Raw genomic sequence first — 17,060 nt, 5'->3', positions numbered from 1 at the left:
TTCTGAGACTATATGAGGAAGCACCCTTGAGAGGAACCAGACTCAGAGGAAACTCATGCTCATCTGGGTGACGCCAGATTGTGTCATTATAAATTTCCCTTCTATAACTGTTTACATGTGAATATGGTCAAAAAGTGCAATTGCATAACTAGTAAATTTATTCTAGATAGAATTCAACAGTTGTTCCCTGATGGAGACTTGAGTGCAAAATTGTTTGTGACAATTTCAGTCCAGTTCAAATTGGAAAAAAAATGTCACCAGATCAGGCAACTTTTACACATTGTTGTGTCAAGGTGCCTAAAGACCGACATAAGTCCATCTTGATTAACCTGGGAGAATAATGGACGATCACACGAAGCTGCTTAATGCGTTTGGTACAACTGGTGTAAAGTCGTTCATTCATTTATTGGAAAAGAGATGTAAATCATGTCATTCATTACAAAAGAAACTGGGTAAATGTGAGTGAGTTTAGCATGAAATAGTCATGTACACATCTCTAGTCTGGCCTTGATAAAGCGAGACATCATTGTGTCTGGCCTACATATTTAATTTGAGCTTTACTGCTGTATAGTCACACAACACAGCTGTGATCTCTTCTGGCTGATTTGTGCCTTGAGGCAGCAGTAGAGATTTGAGAGCAGCACCTGACCCCAGGTTAACCACCACACCACTGTGAGAACACATACGTTAAGCTTTCATTAAGTGTAAGCATCAAGCTTCATGACTCACTTCTCTTTCTCATCTATGGTAGTTTAATCACAGCGAGCCATTGTTGTGTAGTTGTACTTGTTGTTGTTTAGATGTTTAGTGCTATCTGGGTGTCAAGGTGATGTATATGATTTTGGCCTCAGATATAATAGGGGATGGTTGTGACAATGAAAGACTTTATTAAGGCTGGATATTTGTAATTCTAACACATAGAAAAGAATTAAGATTAGTGCAGGTTGGAAATCTGTGTCACCCAGAGACACAGAAGGGCAGTGTGTTTCCTAAGAGGGCCGTGTGAGGCTTTTGCACACGCTTCTAGAGTGTTTGAAGGCAGAGTCTCTATAATTGATGAGGAGGGCTGAGCACTAATCCCAGAGACATTTTCCACTCCATTAGGGTTGAGGACAGAGTCTCTATAAGGTCTCTGACCCACTGAAAGACAGTCATGCTCCTGGTTATCTTCAGGCGTGACCTTAGACCTTGGCTTGATTCAGGCCAAATAACGATCTGAAACCTCATTCAGTAACCAGGCTGTAAACCCCACAGGCTGGTGTTCAATATAATTCATGCAAACAGCATCTGATAGTCCTTTGTTTGCCAAGATCACAATTTGCATCTTCTGTAATGCAATTTTTGAAATGTATTTTATTGGAAAATAATAAAAAATGGCATATAAAATCAAACATTCAATCTATAATGTTTAAATCAATGTGAAGAACAGGATATTGTAGCCTAGATGTTAAAGTGTTGATTACTGAAAAGAAGGTTATGAGTATAAATCCTGGTACACCAAGCTGCCAAGGCTGGACCCCTGAGCCCAAGGCCCTTAACTCTCAGATGTATAAAAATAAGATAAAATCTAAGTCACTCTGGATATGCAAGTCCGACAAATGCCTGTAAATGTAAATTGATGGTAGTTTCAGGCCTTTGTGTGTGTGTGTGTGTGTGTGGGAGTGTGTGTGTGTGGGAGTGAGAAAGAGGGAGAGACAGACAGACACTGATACACTGGCGTTTTAACCAAGTAAGCATTGTGTAGACTACAGAGATGAATCTAATCCAGCTTGCCTAAATTGTAAAGTACTTTATAAGGATAGTGTGAGTCAGTATGTTTGTGTTTGTAATGTTTAAGTACTCAAGATCTAGAGAAACTGATGGGTTTGTGTCAAGGTGTGGTACTCTTATTAGCGCTGTAATATACTGTGATATCTCTTTCTCTCTGTGTGTGTGTGTGTGTGTGTGTGTGTGTGTGTGTGTGTGTGTGTGTGTGTGTGTGTGTGTGTGTGTGTGTGTGTGTGAGCTGTGTGGTTGTGTATTTTTTTCCCATTAGTGTTGGTTTGGTCCCCTTAGATGGTTAGCATAATAATGAGCCTCCTCTCTCTTTCTCTCTCTCTCTCTCTCTCTCTCTCTCTCTCTCTCTCTCTCTCTCTCTCTCTCTCTCTCTCTCTCACACACACACTCTCTCTCTCTCTCACACACTCTCTCTCTCTCTCACACACACTCTCTCACACACACTCTCTCTCTCTCTCTCTCTCTCTCTCTCTCTCTCTCTCTCTCTCTCTCTCTCTCTCTCTCTCTCTCTCTCTCTCTCTCTCTCTCTCTCTCTCTCTCTCTCTCTCTCTCTCTCTCTCTCTCTGTATCATCTTTCAATTTTTTTTGGCAGATTTGCATTTTAGTATCCACATTACCAGATCTTGTTTCCATGAATAATAAAGACTATGTCCTTGTTCTTGCTGCTGTTTCTTTGTGCTTTGTCTTTCTGAAAGTGTGTGAATGCTTCTGACACATTAAACTCACAGAACCTTCCTAAACATCTGAGCTGGAGCAGCACACTCAGCACACTCAAGGCAAATTGGATTTATTCCACTTCTGTAGCACTGGAAAGCTTCATTCAGATCATACATACTAGTAAATGTAAGGTGATATTCCTGTCTTGATATTCTTGTTTATGAATATGAAAAATACTGCAGTCAGTGGTGGAGTCTCATTGAACAGCAGGCACAAATGGAATGCTTTTACTGCTTCAATTTTACTGAAATTGTTGTAATATTTATACGTTTAAAATAAATATACATGCATGTTTCATCCAAATATCTTATTTTGTATCAAGTCAAATGAAACTGAAATGAATGAAATGAAATAAATGGTTTGATATAATATGTCAATTGTGAAGAATGTTTTATGATTTAAAGAGATATTACATTTTACATTAATGGCAGTGGTGCACGTTGGCTGACACCCCCAGGTTTGGGGTTCGATTCCCTTCTTTGCAATGTGTGTATGGAGTTTGTATGTTCTCATGGAGGTTTCCTCAGGTTTAACTATCTTTTGAAATGCATATCAAAAGAGTTTGAAAAGCACGTGATCATGTATAAATACATTCACTCTGGCTGAGTCTAAAGTCAGGTGCTTTCATCTACCTTTAATAAAAACCCCAAAGAGATCATGGCCTGGCTTCTCTGCTGTTACATTATCTGAAACTGTATTCTATCATATACTTTGGGAGTGTAAAAGTGGGTCAGGAGGCTTAATTTTTTAGCCTGTGTTCTGCTGCTGGGAGCTAATGGGAGATTAGCTGGGAAGCTTTTGTTCTGTGAGTCTCAGAATGCACAATGGCTTGTTCCTTCGATGAGGCCCCTTTAAGAAAAGGTCACATGAAGTGGTGGAGAGCTGTGAGAGCGGCACCACTCCAGCTCTACTGCTGTTTATCTAGCTGACCGGGCCAATCAGTCTGGCCTTTTACAGCCCAAACAATGGCAGGTCTGCCGGCCCACTTTCCTACTGATGAGCCGTTTTATCCTCTTGCAACATTTTCCCTTATAATGCAGAATGCCAGGCCCTGAACCGTAATTATTCAGTTTGATCAACAACTTTATTCATAATGTATCTAAAGGCAGTTAGCCTTATAGACCTGGTTTTAATGCAGCATTCCTGGGTGTTTTGAAGCAAGTGTTACTTTTGTCTGGTCTACGCCTTCGCAGCTTGAAAACCACATATTATTAGCGAGAACCCACTAACACAAGCTTACTGAGGTTTTACCGTATACTGTATATCAGTGGCAAGTTCATATAATGCTGACTTTCCTTCTGTCATGGTCACTGTAATTTATGGTTCTTTAATAACATCCCAGTGAGGGACGATTACGAAGGTGATTATGGCCGTAGGCGATAATCTATAGATTAACATAAGCAATGGACAGTTAATTGTTTTCATCTCTCGCCCATAAATGCCCAGCCACTTAAATGAATACAAGTGCCATGTTTCTGGTTTGAAACTACACTGTTTACTATTCCAATAGCACATCTTGTGTCCATATTCATTTTTGGCAGGGCATGCTATCTTTCGATGTGATGATCTTTTGGGATTTCGATGTGATGATATGAAAGATGAGGCTTAAATAGAGGGCCTTTGAAGTACTCAAACTGTGGTCTGTTTTGTGGCATTGGATCAGCACTCATTTTTTTCTAAAATTAAAAAGTTCACTTATAACAAACATGAACAATAGCATAAAAATGAACTGCTGCTTATTAGCACTTCCTTTTTCCCAGTCTGTGCCAGTTCAGAAGATTGAGTAATCCTGGTAAAATGTTTTAAAGTCATGTCATTGTTTGGCTTTGGCGTGTAACCCTGGTGACTCAACCATTGACTAATTCTCCGTTTTTCTCTCTCTAATCTCTAAGGAATTGGCAAGAATGTGATCTGTGACCGCACGGCCACGCCTCTGGACGCTTTCCGCATGATGTCAGCAGCGCAATACTACCCCAAGCTGCTGAGCATTATGGGTAACGTTCTGCGTTTTCTTCCGGCCTTCGTGCGCATGAAGGAGCTGCTAGAGGAGGGCTACGTGGGAGAATTGCTGGTCTGCGAGGCACAGGTTCACGGTGGCAGCCTCTTGGGTAAGAAATACAACTGGAGCTGTGATGACTTGATGGGTGGTGGAGGACTTCACTCTGTGGGCAGCTACATCATCGACCTGCTCACATTCCTGACCAGTCGGCGCGCCATCAAGGTGCACGGCTTTCTCAAGACATTTATTAAACAGACAGACCATATCAAGGGCATCAGACAGATCACCAGTGATGACTTTTGCACTTTTCAGATGGTGCTGGAGGGTGGAGCCTGCTGCACCGTGACGCTCAATTTCAATGTGCCAGGTGAGTTCCAGCAGGAGGTGGTTGTGGTTGGAACGGCTGGACGGCTCACAGTGAGTGGCACTGACTTGTATGGACAAAAGAACAGTGGCATCGGAGGTCGTGAGCTCCTGCTCAAAGACAGCACACCTTTAGGCAACGCCTCACTGCCTGACAAGGCCTTCAGCGACATTCCTACGCCTTACCTCACTGGCACCATCTGCATGGTCCAGGCAATACGACAGGCTTTTCAGGGTCAGGAGGATCGGCGGACTTGGGACGGCCGGCCGCTCACCATGGCCGCCACATTTGAGGACTGTTTGTATGCTTTGTGTGTGGTAGACACAATCAAAAAGTCCAACCAGTGTGGCGAATGGCAGAACATCGTAGTGATGACGGAGGAACCTGAGATCAGTCCAGCCTACCTGATCAGTGAGGCCATGCGACGCAGCAGGATGTCCCTCTACTGTTAAAGCTGCTTGACTGATGACTGAATAAATGTGAAAGGAAGTAAATAACTATAATTTAAGCTGGGATTTTAAAAAAATGGATGAATTTTATGGATAAAAAATAAGGAATGATCAAGAATGCAAACAGCAATATACTCTTTCTGCATTCATTGAACACCACTGCTTCTGGATTAAATCACACTCGATTCATGGAGGATGAGTGTACAACTGATATTTTCAACACTGGAGAACCATTAAAAAACATTTAGCTAGGGCAAACATTGTTCTGTCCTCCTTGCATGGTGATAAATGTGCAAACCCAATCTGCTGTTCTGTATGTGTGTCCTCTGTGTGTGTGTGTGTGTGTGTGTGTGTGTGTGTGTGTGTGTGTGTGTGTGTGTGTGTGTGTGTGCGCGCGTGTGTGTAGAACATTACAAAAATCAATAGTTTGGCTGGTAGGCCTTTTAGAGAGGAACTCCCCTCCGGTTAATTACGCAATAAATCTGCCCAGATATGCTTGTGTGTCTGAAATACAAAGGAAAGGCTTGTTGTTTTTTTTAGCTGTGTCTGCAGAGGACAGTGTAATCCCAGCATGCTAGCACAAGTCGACTGTTCCTTTACATTTTAGGCACAAATTCTGTTCTTCAGAGCTTACATGAAGCTAGACAGCTTGTTTCTGAGCTTAATGTATCCAGCGTGTGATGCAAAACCAAACCAGTCTCGCATGCAAAGACGAAAGCTGTGAATCACATCTCAAACAATCAGCAGTGGCCTCTGGTTAGCACAGCGTGGGTAGGTGTTCCAGCATGCAGCCACCTGCACTGTTACAGAGTTGCACTTGAAAATAATTACTATAATTAAGACTTAAGCAAACAAGTAGTATATGTGGCAGACATACAACACGAAGCGAAATAGTAAACACCCCTATTGTTTTACAGATTCATGTTCAGCATACACTAAGTGTCATTGAGCTGTTTACATAGCAGAAGCAGTTACATGAACAATAAATCTACATAATACATTCTTTTTACAGGATGTTATATTTACATTCATATAAAATCTTACAGTTTAAAGCCAATTTTACAATTCATACCTGTTCATCATACAGTACCTGTATGCTCCGAGGTAGATTTAGTTCAGATGTGTCATAATTCAATTTTTTTTTTTACAGGTCTAGTGACATTCTTGCACATTGTTGAGGGCAAGACATAGCAATTATAAGCCTAAAAACATGTATACCAAAATATTTAAAAGAATGCAAAATTTCCTACGCAATGTTTAGTGCTGTCTCGACCACCACATGATCCCGAATTAGCTGCATTTCTAGTGGATAATTGTAATAGAAGTTACAAGAATAATTATCTACCATTTTAGTCATTAGATAATTATTAGTTCAGTTTATTTCTAACATTTATCCACAAGCCAAAAGATTGTTTTTATTGAACTCTTTTTATTTGGTTTGGTTTATACAGGCTTTGCTTATATAGTACGAAGCTCTACTATTTATCATTGTCCGCTGTTTCCTTTTCCTCTTTCTGTTCCAATTTGTTAATGTACCATGTCAGACATGACAAGGGTGGTATATAAGGGTCGGACCTAACTGGTTGAAACTGTCGGTAAAAATCACAAACATAATGCAAAGACTCCACAGGATTAGTAGCAAGAACTACTTCCTGTCACTGTGTTATTTGTTTGTACAGTTGAACTTGTGATGCAACGAAATGAAAGTTCTTGGCCGAAAACTAGAAAATTTCTAGATTTATTTAATTGGCTTTTTAGCACCATAAATAAATTATATTCTTTTATATATTTATTTATAATATTTATACTTTAAAATAAATTTTAATTAAACGAGGAAAAGATAATGAACTATAATCACTGGCATTGAAATTGTTACACATGCTTGAAATTGTGATGCACACATGCAGTGCAATCTGAGCAGGTCATAAATAAGCTACAAGTTCAGGGTTGCCAGATTGGCCACAGTTTCCAATTCACTAGAAATCAATCTGGAAATGTAACATGAAAAATGACAACAACATACCCACAGACATTTTCTTTACACTGAAAATGATACAAAATGCCTAAATTAATTTTCAGAGGTTGTATTTGGTAAGATAGGGGATCCTTCCTAACCTGGCAACACTGTACATGTTTCTTGTGGTGTTTTTAATTGCATAATCTAATTTGTAGTGTTGTATTTCAAAATGCTATATTTGATGTTAAAAAAAAAATAAAGACAAGGTAACATTTTGGTTAACTTTTTGCAGCGTTTATACCCTTTTATCGAACAACCGGATGTGTTGCGCTCGAGTGTTTTCGGCCAAAAATTTTCAGTGGTGTGAAATTTCATAAGCCTCCCTAGAACTACTGTAATAAACATTATGACCTTTTATTGAACTGTTCAAAAAGTGTCATGGTAAATGAAATGTCAAAGAAATTTACTTTGAGAATGTTATTTTGACATTTTGTCAAGTGTGAATTTTATTTTCTTTTTAAACTGCCTGTGAAAAACATTTGCTGTACATAACTACATACATTTTTATACATGCTAAGCGTAATATAGACATATTTATTTTGGATGTTTCACATTGAAGTAGGTATTGTGTGTCTTGTTTGAGAGGTGCATCGATGCCTTTGATTTAGACGCTTCTCCAAGAGAGGAACAGCACTTCCACTGTGATGCTATGGTTACTGTCCATGTGTGACCAAAATCTGACTGTTTTTTGTTTGTGTTTTTGTTCTTATTGGTCAGTTTCATGGCTGGTAATTCACACAGTATAAAATATAATTGTTATATTTGACTACACTGGAAAACTGGCATGAAAATCATCTCTGGATTTGCATATTTATAATATTTGCTTCCTACAATGCCTTTTTTTGCTCTCTTGATCCTTGTACCTGATATTTGTGCTTGCGCGCATGCTATTCTTATAATCCTAAACAAATGGATACTGTTTCACTCAACCATTTTCAGTGACCTTTCACCTCTTTCTCTTAATCATTTTACATTCGCTCCACCCGATTTGACATCTATAGATTTTTTAAATATGATTTTAAACTGGAAAATGACTTCAAGTTATTCGTTTCAGGGATCTCCACAACGAACAGACGGACAGATGTAAATTTAACGCGTCCTGCAGCCTGCGTTCGCTCGGCTGTTTTATCTGTTTAATTACACGTCCCTGCAGGTCGAAGCTCCAGTTCACTTCTCTAATTGATCTGATGACTACAAGTCATGTTTTCTCAGAGCAGAAACAAGCTGAAGCCTATTCGATAGTATAGAGCCTGGAATAAAGAGCTTGAAATTTAATCCAGTTATCCAGTAATACAAGCAACTCTCATCAAAACAGCTTCTGACGGTTGTATTTGCAGTTGTTGTTTATGAAGAAGAATCTGTTTAAAAAGATAGAATACGAATGTGTTTAAAATAATACAGAGATGCTGGTTACAGGCAACATCTTTAAGGATTACAAAAGGAAATCTGATTTCGTTTGTTATCAGACTGATAACCAAAAAGCTTGACGTTATCTGAGTTCACCTGAGGCATGCTTTCAGATTTTATTCCTCGGATATCCAGAGATGACGCCTGCAGTAACATGTTAAAAAAATAATAATAATTATAATTGTTTTATTTATTTATTTATTTATTTATTTCTAAACAGGACAGATGTTATAACCAGTAATGATGGCTTTGGGGAAAAAAAGGATAAATTAAAAGATTATGTTGTTTACATTGTCAACACCTTAAAGCTCTGTCCTTATACAACTGCTGTAGTAATGCAATTATGCAAATAGCATAATATTACAGATTGCAGATGTAACTGTCCTGATTAGTTTTTACTCGAGAAATACTGTACCTGTGATAACAAATCTGTTATATTGCCAGTTATTGCTTTGCTCTTTCTGTACCTGTTTTTCAACTGTAAGAAATAATTTAAAAAGGTTGTTAAACATTACATCTGTACATGTTTGAAGTGTGTATATGTCCGCTAGCACTGCTGTGGTATAAAAGTCTCTTTCCTTCTCTTTATGTGGCATTTGCAAACATGTTGAAATTGAAGGTGGGGGTTGGGGCGTGCTAAAAAGGAAGAGACTCAACAGTCCTGCTTTGGCCACACTTCAACAGGACACGCTCGGCTTTCAAAAGCGATTCTGGTGAAACAAAGCATTGATGGATGGGTAAGAAGGGTGAGTTGGAGAGAAAAAGTGAATCTTTTGACCAGTCCCTGGGAAGCGATTAACGCGTAGCCTCGTCAACTCTTCCCACTCCGAATGCTAAACTCTCACATGGTCCTGTGTGGGATGGGCTAGTGCTATTGCCTTGGGTGACTTTTGCTCAGTGTTGCTTTAGATTGCTGTGTTTAGACAATATAGATGATACAGATATAAACATCTACATACCTTTAATTGCCGTTTGGATGGAGAGGGTGTTGGTCTGCTCCAACTGAGAGCGGCCTGCTTCAGTATGAAAAGATTCCAAGCTCAAAGAAGAGCTTCTCCTGCTGCCTCAGACAGTATCCTAGCAACCGAATACCGCTGGGCGAAACCAGCCTTATCGTACATGTTTTCCATTCTCCTTTTCTCCTCAAAAGACAGTTACAGAGGCACTGATTTGCATGGCAGACTTCCAATTATCTTTAATATGGTGGTGTACATTTTGAACTGTTTTATTATAATATTTTAAATGCTTGAGACACTCACTGATATAAACAAAGGTCACATGGTATGCAGTATAATCCTGTATGCTCACTGGATTGGAAGTCATTATAACACCTCCGGGAGACTATAAATTTGTCAGATGAAAAAACAGTAATGCAGAAACACATTTTTACACACTAAAAACCTATAAAGGTTTTATGCCGAGTCCATACAAAAGGTTTTATTTATTGTTGAGTTTTCATTTGCCTGTTTGATCGTCACTTGAATTAAGTCAGTTTAAATTAAACCTTGAAACAAATAGGATTGTAGCATGGTTTACATGGACCTGTTCTGTCTATAGAAAGTTCAGGATTACAACCCACCAATAAATAGCCAGAATATTATTGTACATATTTATATAATGAGAATAATATTTGAAGTTTTTGATGTCCTAAAATAAATCTTGACAAAGTGGTGTTTTGGATTTTTGTTATTGCTGTTGTTTCAGCCATTTATCATCATGTCTTTAATGTATGCTATCAAGCTCAATTAAACTCCCTGACTAAAGATAACTAAAACCAACATAAACCAAACATTTTGACAATCATTTAAGCAGTTTAAACGTCACTATGTATGCCGACAAAGCAACAAAAAAGGGATTGATTTTTAAGCCACAGAGATGGAAATGTATTTGAAGCAGGAGTGTTCCAGCTTATTCCCAAAATGCAAATCTTTCAGTCAGGACTCAGCCACATCAGGTAGTTAATGAAACTACTAGTTCAGTAGTCCAGTCTCTGTGATCCCTCTGACTGTGGTGTTAAAGATACAAAGCATTGGGATGAATCAAAAAGAACACTGAGCTTTTCTTTGGCACGTAATTTCAAGACCACTACTCTCCTCACCACAAGGGGTCAGTGTTGGTGCATGATTGAGGTAAATAGTTATTGTCATTGGCAGAATCCAATCATTATTGCATCACACACACACACGAGAAATGTGAGAAGTTAGTGGTGCTTGTGCTTTCTATCAAGCGTTTATAAAGTTACCTGACTGAAATTTTGGACACGGGGGGCATGGTGGCTTAGGGGTTAGCATGTTTGCCTCACACCTCCAGGTTTGGGGGTTCGATTCTTGCCTCCGCCTTGTGTGTGTGCAGTTTGCATGTTCTCCTTGTGCCTCGGGGGTTTCCTCCGGGTACTCCGGTTTCCTCCACCGGTCCAAAGACATGCATGGTAGGTTGATTGGCATCTCTGGAAAATTGTCCGTAGTGTGTGAGTGAATGAGAGAGAGAGAGAGAGAGAGTGTGTGTGTGTGTGTGCACGCCACTCCGTCCAGGGTGTATCCTGCCTCGATGCCCGATGACACCTGAGATAGGCACAGGCGCCTCGTGACCTGAGAAGTTCGGATAAGCGGTAGAAAATGAATGAATGAATGTTTTTTTTTAGTCAAATAACACAATTAAACTGACTACCAGTAAACTACGCTCGTGTTGAAAATTAGTCTGAAAAAGCCACGTAATGCTAGAAACCTGTAGGCCATTTGAAGGCCATTGTAACACAATTACCAGTGTTTAAATTTACAACCCAACATTATCAACACTGCTCAGGATGCTCAGTATGTTATAAGTCAGTTTTTATAGTTATAATCTTTGATTTAAGGCTTTTTGTCTGTGAAAATTCCAGGAATCAAAAAACTAAAAACGTAAAGAAACATAAAAAACCCCCATAAAACTCAAAATATAATCTAAGGTTAAAGGTTATTCTCATGAACAAATCTGAATGCGGTATTTCTAGAGGTTTTTTAATAGTCAAATTTCTTCCAAATTTTGAGAACTTCTGACGTAGAGACACACATTCTTGGAAAGTTCACCTGTTTAACATTTATTTGACTACTCAAATGTGTGACGCAACTCACTGTCCTAGAGCCATGTATGCCTCACACACATTTCCTGGTCACCACAGGTGGCAAGCCCTTTTTTACATGTTGTAGATCTGCCTTAGAGATTTGTTTGTGAAAGCTGCCTTTGCATTGTCATTGGCAACGATGACAATTTCTTTACTTTACTATACTGTATATGCTGTCATGGATGCATGATACTTGTATATATTTTATAGTGGAAGATACATATTTATCAGTCTTGAACTAGAGAATGTAAATGTCTTAGTTGCATTAAAACTATATCTTATATACCTTTGTTATGGAAAGCTAGAACAGGAGAACTCTCTTCCACTGTCCCTACACTGCCACCGTGTGTGGGTGTGTGTGTGTGTGTGTGTGTGTGTGTGTGTGTGTGTGTGTGTGTGTGTGTGTGTGTGTGTGTGTTTGTAGCATTGAGTCTCTATGTATTAGATCGTTGTTTATGGAATGTTTCTTGTCCAGACCTGGCCATCCAAGTGGTGTCTCATCTGATGCTGCAGTTTATATGGAATTAAAAATATGTAAACAAATGTGTGTGCCTTCTTTCTCTTCCATTTTACAGACCTAAATAATTTACTCGTTATTGTATACTGTATAATGGTCAATATTTTTATGTTTCTTAAATTCCTGTTGAATTAAAATCCAAATTTTAGCATCCTTTTTTCTATTATACTTTACTATAGAGGCACATTTATAGAAATTTTGTCCATTGTAAAAAAAAAAAAAAAAAAAGATATATTCAGTCTTTGACTCCTACAGTGGAGAGTAAGTTTTACTAGACAACAATTTTTGTAGGTGTATTATTACTGATGTTGTCCACATGTAGCTATGCAAACCTTTATCCTCTCCATCAATACAAATTGATTCCTATACACTCAAAAACAATATGGTGTCGAAACAAATCATTCATTGTCACTGGGGTGGTACAGTGACATCTTAACATCATATTAAAGCCTTCCAGGCAATGACAAGGACATGTACACATTAGTAGCCTTTTAATCTGAACTAAAGCATGTTTACACTAGCTATTTTTTACTGGCTGTCATCTTTTACTGTAAAGTAAAATTATGTGTAGCAGATCTAGAAGATTGAGAGAAGAATGACAGAATTATAATTCTTGTTTTGTGATGTTGTGGTAATTTTACTTAATCAAGTGTACATTGGTATATTATCACTTATGACAGTGTATTTCATCACAAACACTTTAACTGTACTCTATGCAGTTTATTATAAGAATACATTGATGAATTCTGCCCTCTGCTGGTTAGGATTAATCCTGCATTTTTAAATGCTCGTATTACACTAATATGCATCCTATAGTACTCTATCTTATACTATATGTATGTACTGTATGGATCAACAGAGTTTCTGCAAAAAATAAAAAAATAAAACTTTGATTTGATACAAATAAAAAATAATATCTCAGAAATCTCACTGGCTTAGTTGTTTTACCTGGCTGCATGTCTATGAGTACTGTATATGAGTATACCGATTCTTCTTCTTCTACTTTCGATTTTTCCCCTTAGGGGTCACCACAGTGAATCATCTGTTTCCACCTAACTCAATATTGACCAACAGCAGTCCAAATTCCACCAGCACCCTGTAGGTTGCCCTTCCTGACCAAACCCTCTCTATTTATTCGGGCTTGGAGCCGGCACAGAAGTCACTAGGTTGCAACCCCAAACCCTGTGGCTAGATTTATAAAGTAAATTAAATTTACATTTCAGGCATTTAGCAGTGTGTGTGTGTGTGTGTGTGTGTGTGTGTGTGTGTGTGTGTGTGTGTGTATGTGTGTGTGTAGCATTGTGTCTCTATGTATTAGATCGTTGTTTATGGAATGTTACCTGACCATCCAAGTGGTGTCTCATCTGATGCTGCAGTTTATATGGAATTAAAAATATGTAAACAAATGTGTGTGCCTTCTTTCTCTTCCATTTTACAGACCTAAATAATTCACTCAAGTTTTTGTATACTGTATAATGGTCAATTTTTTATGCTTCTTAAATTCCTGTTGAATTAAAATCCAAATTTTAGCATAATTTTTTCTATTATACTTTACTATAGAGGCACATTTATAGAAATAGGATTCAAACTTATGACCTTCTGATCAGTATTCCAAGGCGTTAAGTACTAGGCGACAAAAATCCCCCACATTACATAAATTTAATGTATTATAAAATGTATTTGCATAGTCTAAGTGTACATACTACCTTGTGTGGGAAACAATTTATAATACAGATTATTAATAATAATCATTAATAATAACAATGACACTTAAAATTAAAAATGTTTTGCTGTGATTTTCTGTGTGGGTTTGTGTAGATAAATTAACCCTATGAACCAAAAGACTGAAAGAGGAGGAACCCAGTTAGTAAATTCTACACAGCTAAATATAAGATTGTGTCTTGCTCCCATAATCCTGCATGGCCTACAAGCATGGCTGCTGAGGACTACAACACCGAGTCTCTCTGTTCACGTTAGCTAGACTACTGATCACACACACAGGGACTCAATCACCTTTTAAGCACATTTGCACAGTTCATGAAAACTCTGAACGTTTATTATGGCGGTCGTTCCCAAATCCCTGTTAGTCTTTCAGGTTTTACTTTTTTAGGACATATTTTCTGCTCTAGTTCATGCTGTTTGTTCATCATGTGTCTGTTACTCAACCATGTTCTTTAATCACATCTTTGTCTTGTTTGCCTCGATAATAAAGATCACTGTGTACCTGCACTTGTATCCTCAACCTTTTCCAGTAGGTTATAAATCAGTTGGTTTGGGCTTTTGAAAAATCATTATGGTTTAAAACTGAGTTCTCCATGAACTAGGGCTTGGTGGAATTATGACACAAGTTACTTTATCTAGTCAGCACTTCAAATTCAGGTGCTGGCTGTTAGATGTTGACAACTTTTCTTCAAGCTTGGTGTTCAATCTAAGAAACATCCTATCTGTATCTGATGCTGAGAAGCTAGTTCATGCATTCATGACCTCTAGACTGGACTATTGTAATGCATACTAAGTGCATCTTCAATAAATAGGCTACAGTTAGTCCAAAATTCAGCTGTCAGAGTTCTTACCAGGACAAGAAAATATTATAATGTAACCCCAAATTTATCATCTCTACACTGGCTACCTGTTAAGTTTAGAATTGATTACAAACTGCTGCTACTTACGTTCAAGACTTCTAATGATTTAGCTCCCATGTATCTAACCAGTCTTAATGTGCTACAACCCTTCACGCTCTTTGAGATCACAAACTTTTTGTAGTTCCAAGAATATCAAAGTGTATTAAAGGTGGTAGAACGTTTTTGTATTTAGCCCCTAAACTTTGGAATTGTCTTCCTGACAGTGTTCTAAGATCAGACACACTCTACCAGTTTAAATGTAGATTAAAGACATATCTCTTTAGCCATCTGATATCTCATATCCATTTTATACATCTGATCACATGCACATTATCATCTAGTGCTGGTTAAAATTATAAACAGCAGCTAAGCTAAATCTTCTCCGCTTGCTTCTCTTTTTCTACCCATCCTGAAGCATACAGAGATTGTGCCAGTGGCAGTTGTGCTCTGCTTCATAAAGATTTTGGACCTTCAATGAGAAGAGGCCAAAGCTGGGAGGATCCTGAGGCATCTAGACATGTACCAGCTCCAGTTAGATTATGCTTCATGAAGATTCAGGTATTCAAAGAGGATTCAAAGAGGTCTTTAAGGACAACAACCTCCTAAACAATATACAATTGTCTGACTTTAGATGAATGTGGAAAGGATATTATTCATAGTATTATTCATTCATATCATAATAATTTATAACCACACCTTCCAATGTCACCAAATGAGGATGAGGTTCCCCCTTTGAGCCTGGTTCCTCTCAAGGATTCTTCCTCTTCCATCTAAGGGAGTTTTTCCTCACCACAGTCATCTCAGTCACCTCAGATTTGCTCATTGGTGTTAAATACAAATACATTTACATATAAGTCGAATTTTTCTTGAACTTTGTATAATATTAATCGTTGTATAATATTAAACCTTTTCTACTACATTCCTTATGTTCTGTAAATCTGCTTTGAGACAATGTTCATTGTTAAAAGCACTATACAAATAAAATTGAATTGAATTGAAGCACGTTCGCCTCACACCTACAGGGTTGGGGGTTCGATTCCCACCTCCGCCTTGTGTGTGTGGAGTATGCATGTTCTCCCCGTGCCTTTTGGGTTTCCTCCGGGTACTCCGGTTTCCTCCCCCTGTCTAAAGACATGCATGGTAGGTTGATTGGCATCTCTGGAAAATTGTCCGTAATGAAATGAGAGGACTGCTCCTGATTAGCACCATAGAGTTTGGGCTTCGCTTGGTATCATCATTAATATTAGTGGATGCTGGGGTAGTCTTGACATCTCACATATCTATAATTCCCAGTTCAGTCTGCATGTGGATGTGTTTCCAATATTACTTACCACACACACACAAACTGTAATACCAGTCATGGCCACCAGAGGGCAACCACGGGTAACGATTAAATGGTGGTTAGAATAAAAGCCCACATATGCTCTTTTTGGGTAAGATCAAATACCCATGATGTGAAGAAATAAAGGTTAAATGTGAAGCCAATTTGCCTTCCACAAGACTCCAGTGCTAAAGGTGCATTTAAATAGCAAAAGCAGCTGATAACCTATTTATTTAATTTAGCAGTTTATGCCCACAAATAAGGGGGACACGGTGGCTTAGTGGTTAGCATGTTCACCTCACACCTCCAGGGTCGGGGGTTCGATTCCCGCCTCTGCCTTGTGTGTGTGGAGTTTGCATGTTCTCCCCGTGCCTCGGGGGTTTCCTCTGGGTACTCCGGTTTCCTCCCCTGGTCCAAAGACATGCATGGTAGGTTGAGTGACATCTCTGGAAAATTGTCCGTAGTGTGTGAGTGAGTGAGTGAGAGTGTGTGCCCTGTGATGGGTTGGCACTCTGTCCAGGGTGTATCCTGCCTCGATGCCCGATGATGCCTGAGATAGGCACAGGCTCCCTGTGACCCGAGGTAGTTCGGATAAGCGGCAGAAAATGAATGAATGAATGAATGCCCACAAATATTCATTTAGTTTTAACTTCCATTTTTCTGACATTTACATTAATGCAGGCTTGAAACCGAGTGCAAATGAATTTGTTCTACTGAATAGAGAATATAAAAGTATGTAGCCTATTGAGTGTTGCTATGGAGGGAACTGTTT

The 17,060-nt window shown here is 38.7% G+C and overlaps 1 protein-coding gene across 3 annotated transcripts in view; it reads left to right on the top strand.

Annotated features, from left to right (window-relative positions):
* gfod1 (glucose-fructose oxidoreductase domain containing 1) overlaps positions 1-10,397 on the top strand; it is a 28,316-nt gene extending 17,919 nt beyond the window's left edge. For 2 of the 3 annotated variants that reach the window (XM_047811258.1, XM_027149365.2), the window contains exon 2: positions 4,386-10,397. In XM_047811258.1, coding sequence (XP_047667214.1) covers positions 4,442-5,308 — 867 coding nt within the window. In that variant the 5' untranslated portion in view covers positions 4,386-4,441 and the 3' untranslated portion in view covers positions 5,309-10,397. The remainder of the gene's footprint in view (positions 1-4,385) is intronic. The other variant, XM_027149366.2, reaches the window with a different exon arrangement.
* The last annotated feature ends 6,663 nt before the right edge of the window (positions 10,398-17,060 follow it).

Source organism: Tachysurus fulvidraco, chromosome 3, assembly GCF_022655615.1.
Source record: "Tachysurus fulvidraco isolate hzauxx_2018 chromosome 3, HZAU_PFXX_2.0, whole genome shotgun sequence".
NCBI classification, from domain to species: domain Eukaryota; kingdom Metazoa; phylum Chordata; class Actinopteri; order Siluriformes; family Bagridae; genus Tachysurus; species Tachysurus fulvidraco.
Note: the sequence above shows the minus strand (reverse complement) of the source record. Positions and strands in the feature narration are given on the sequence as shown.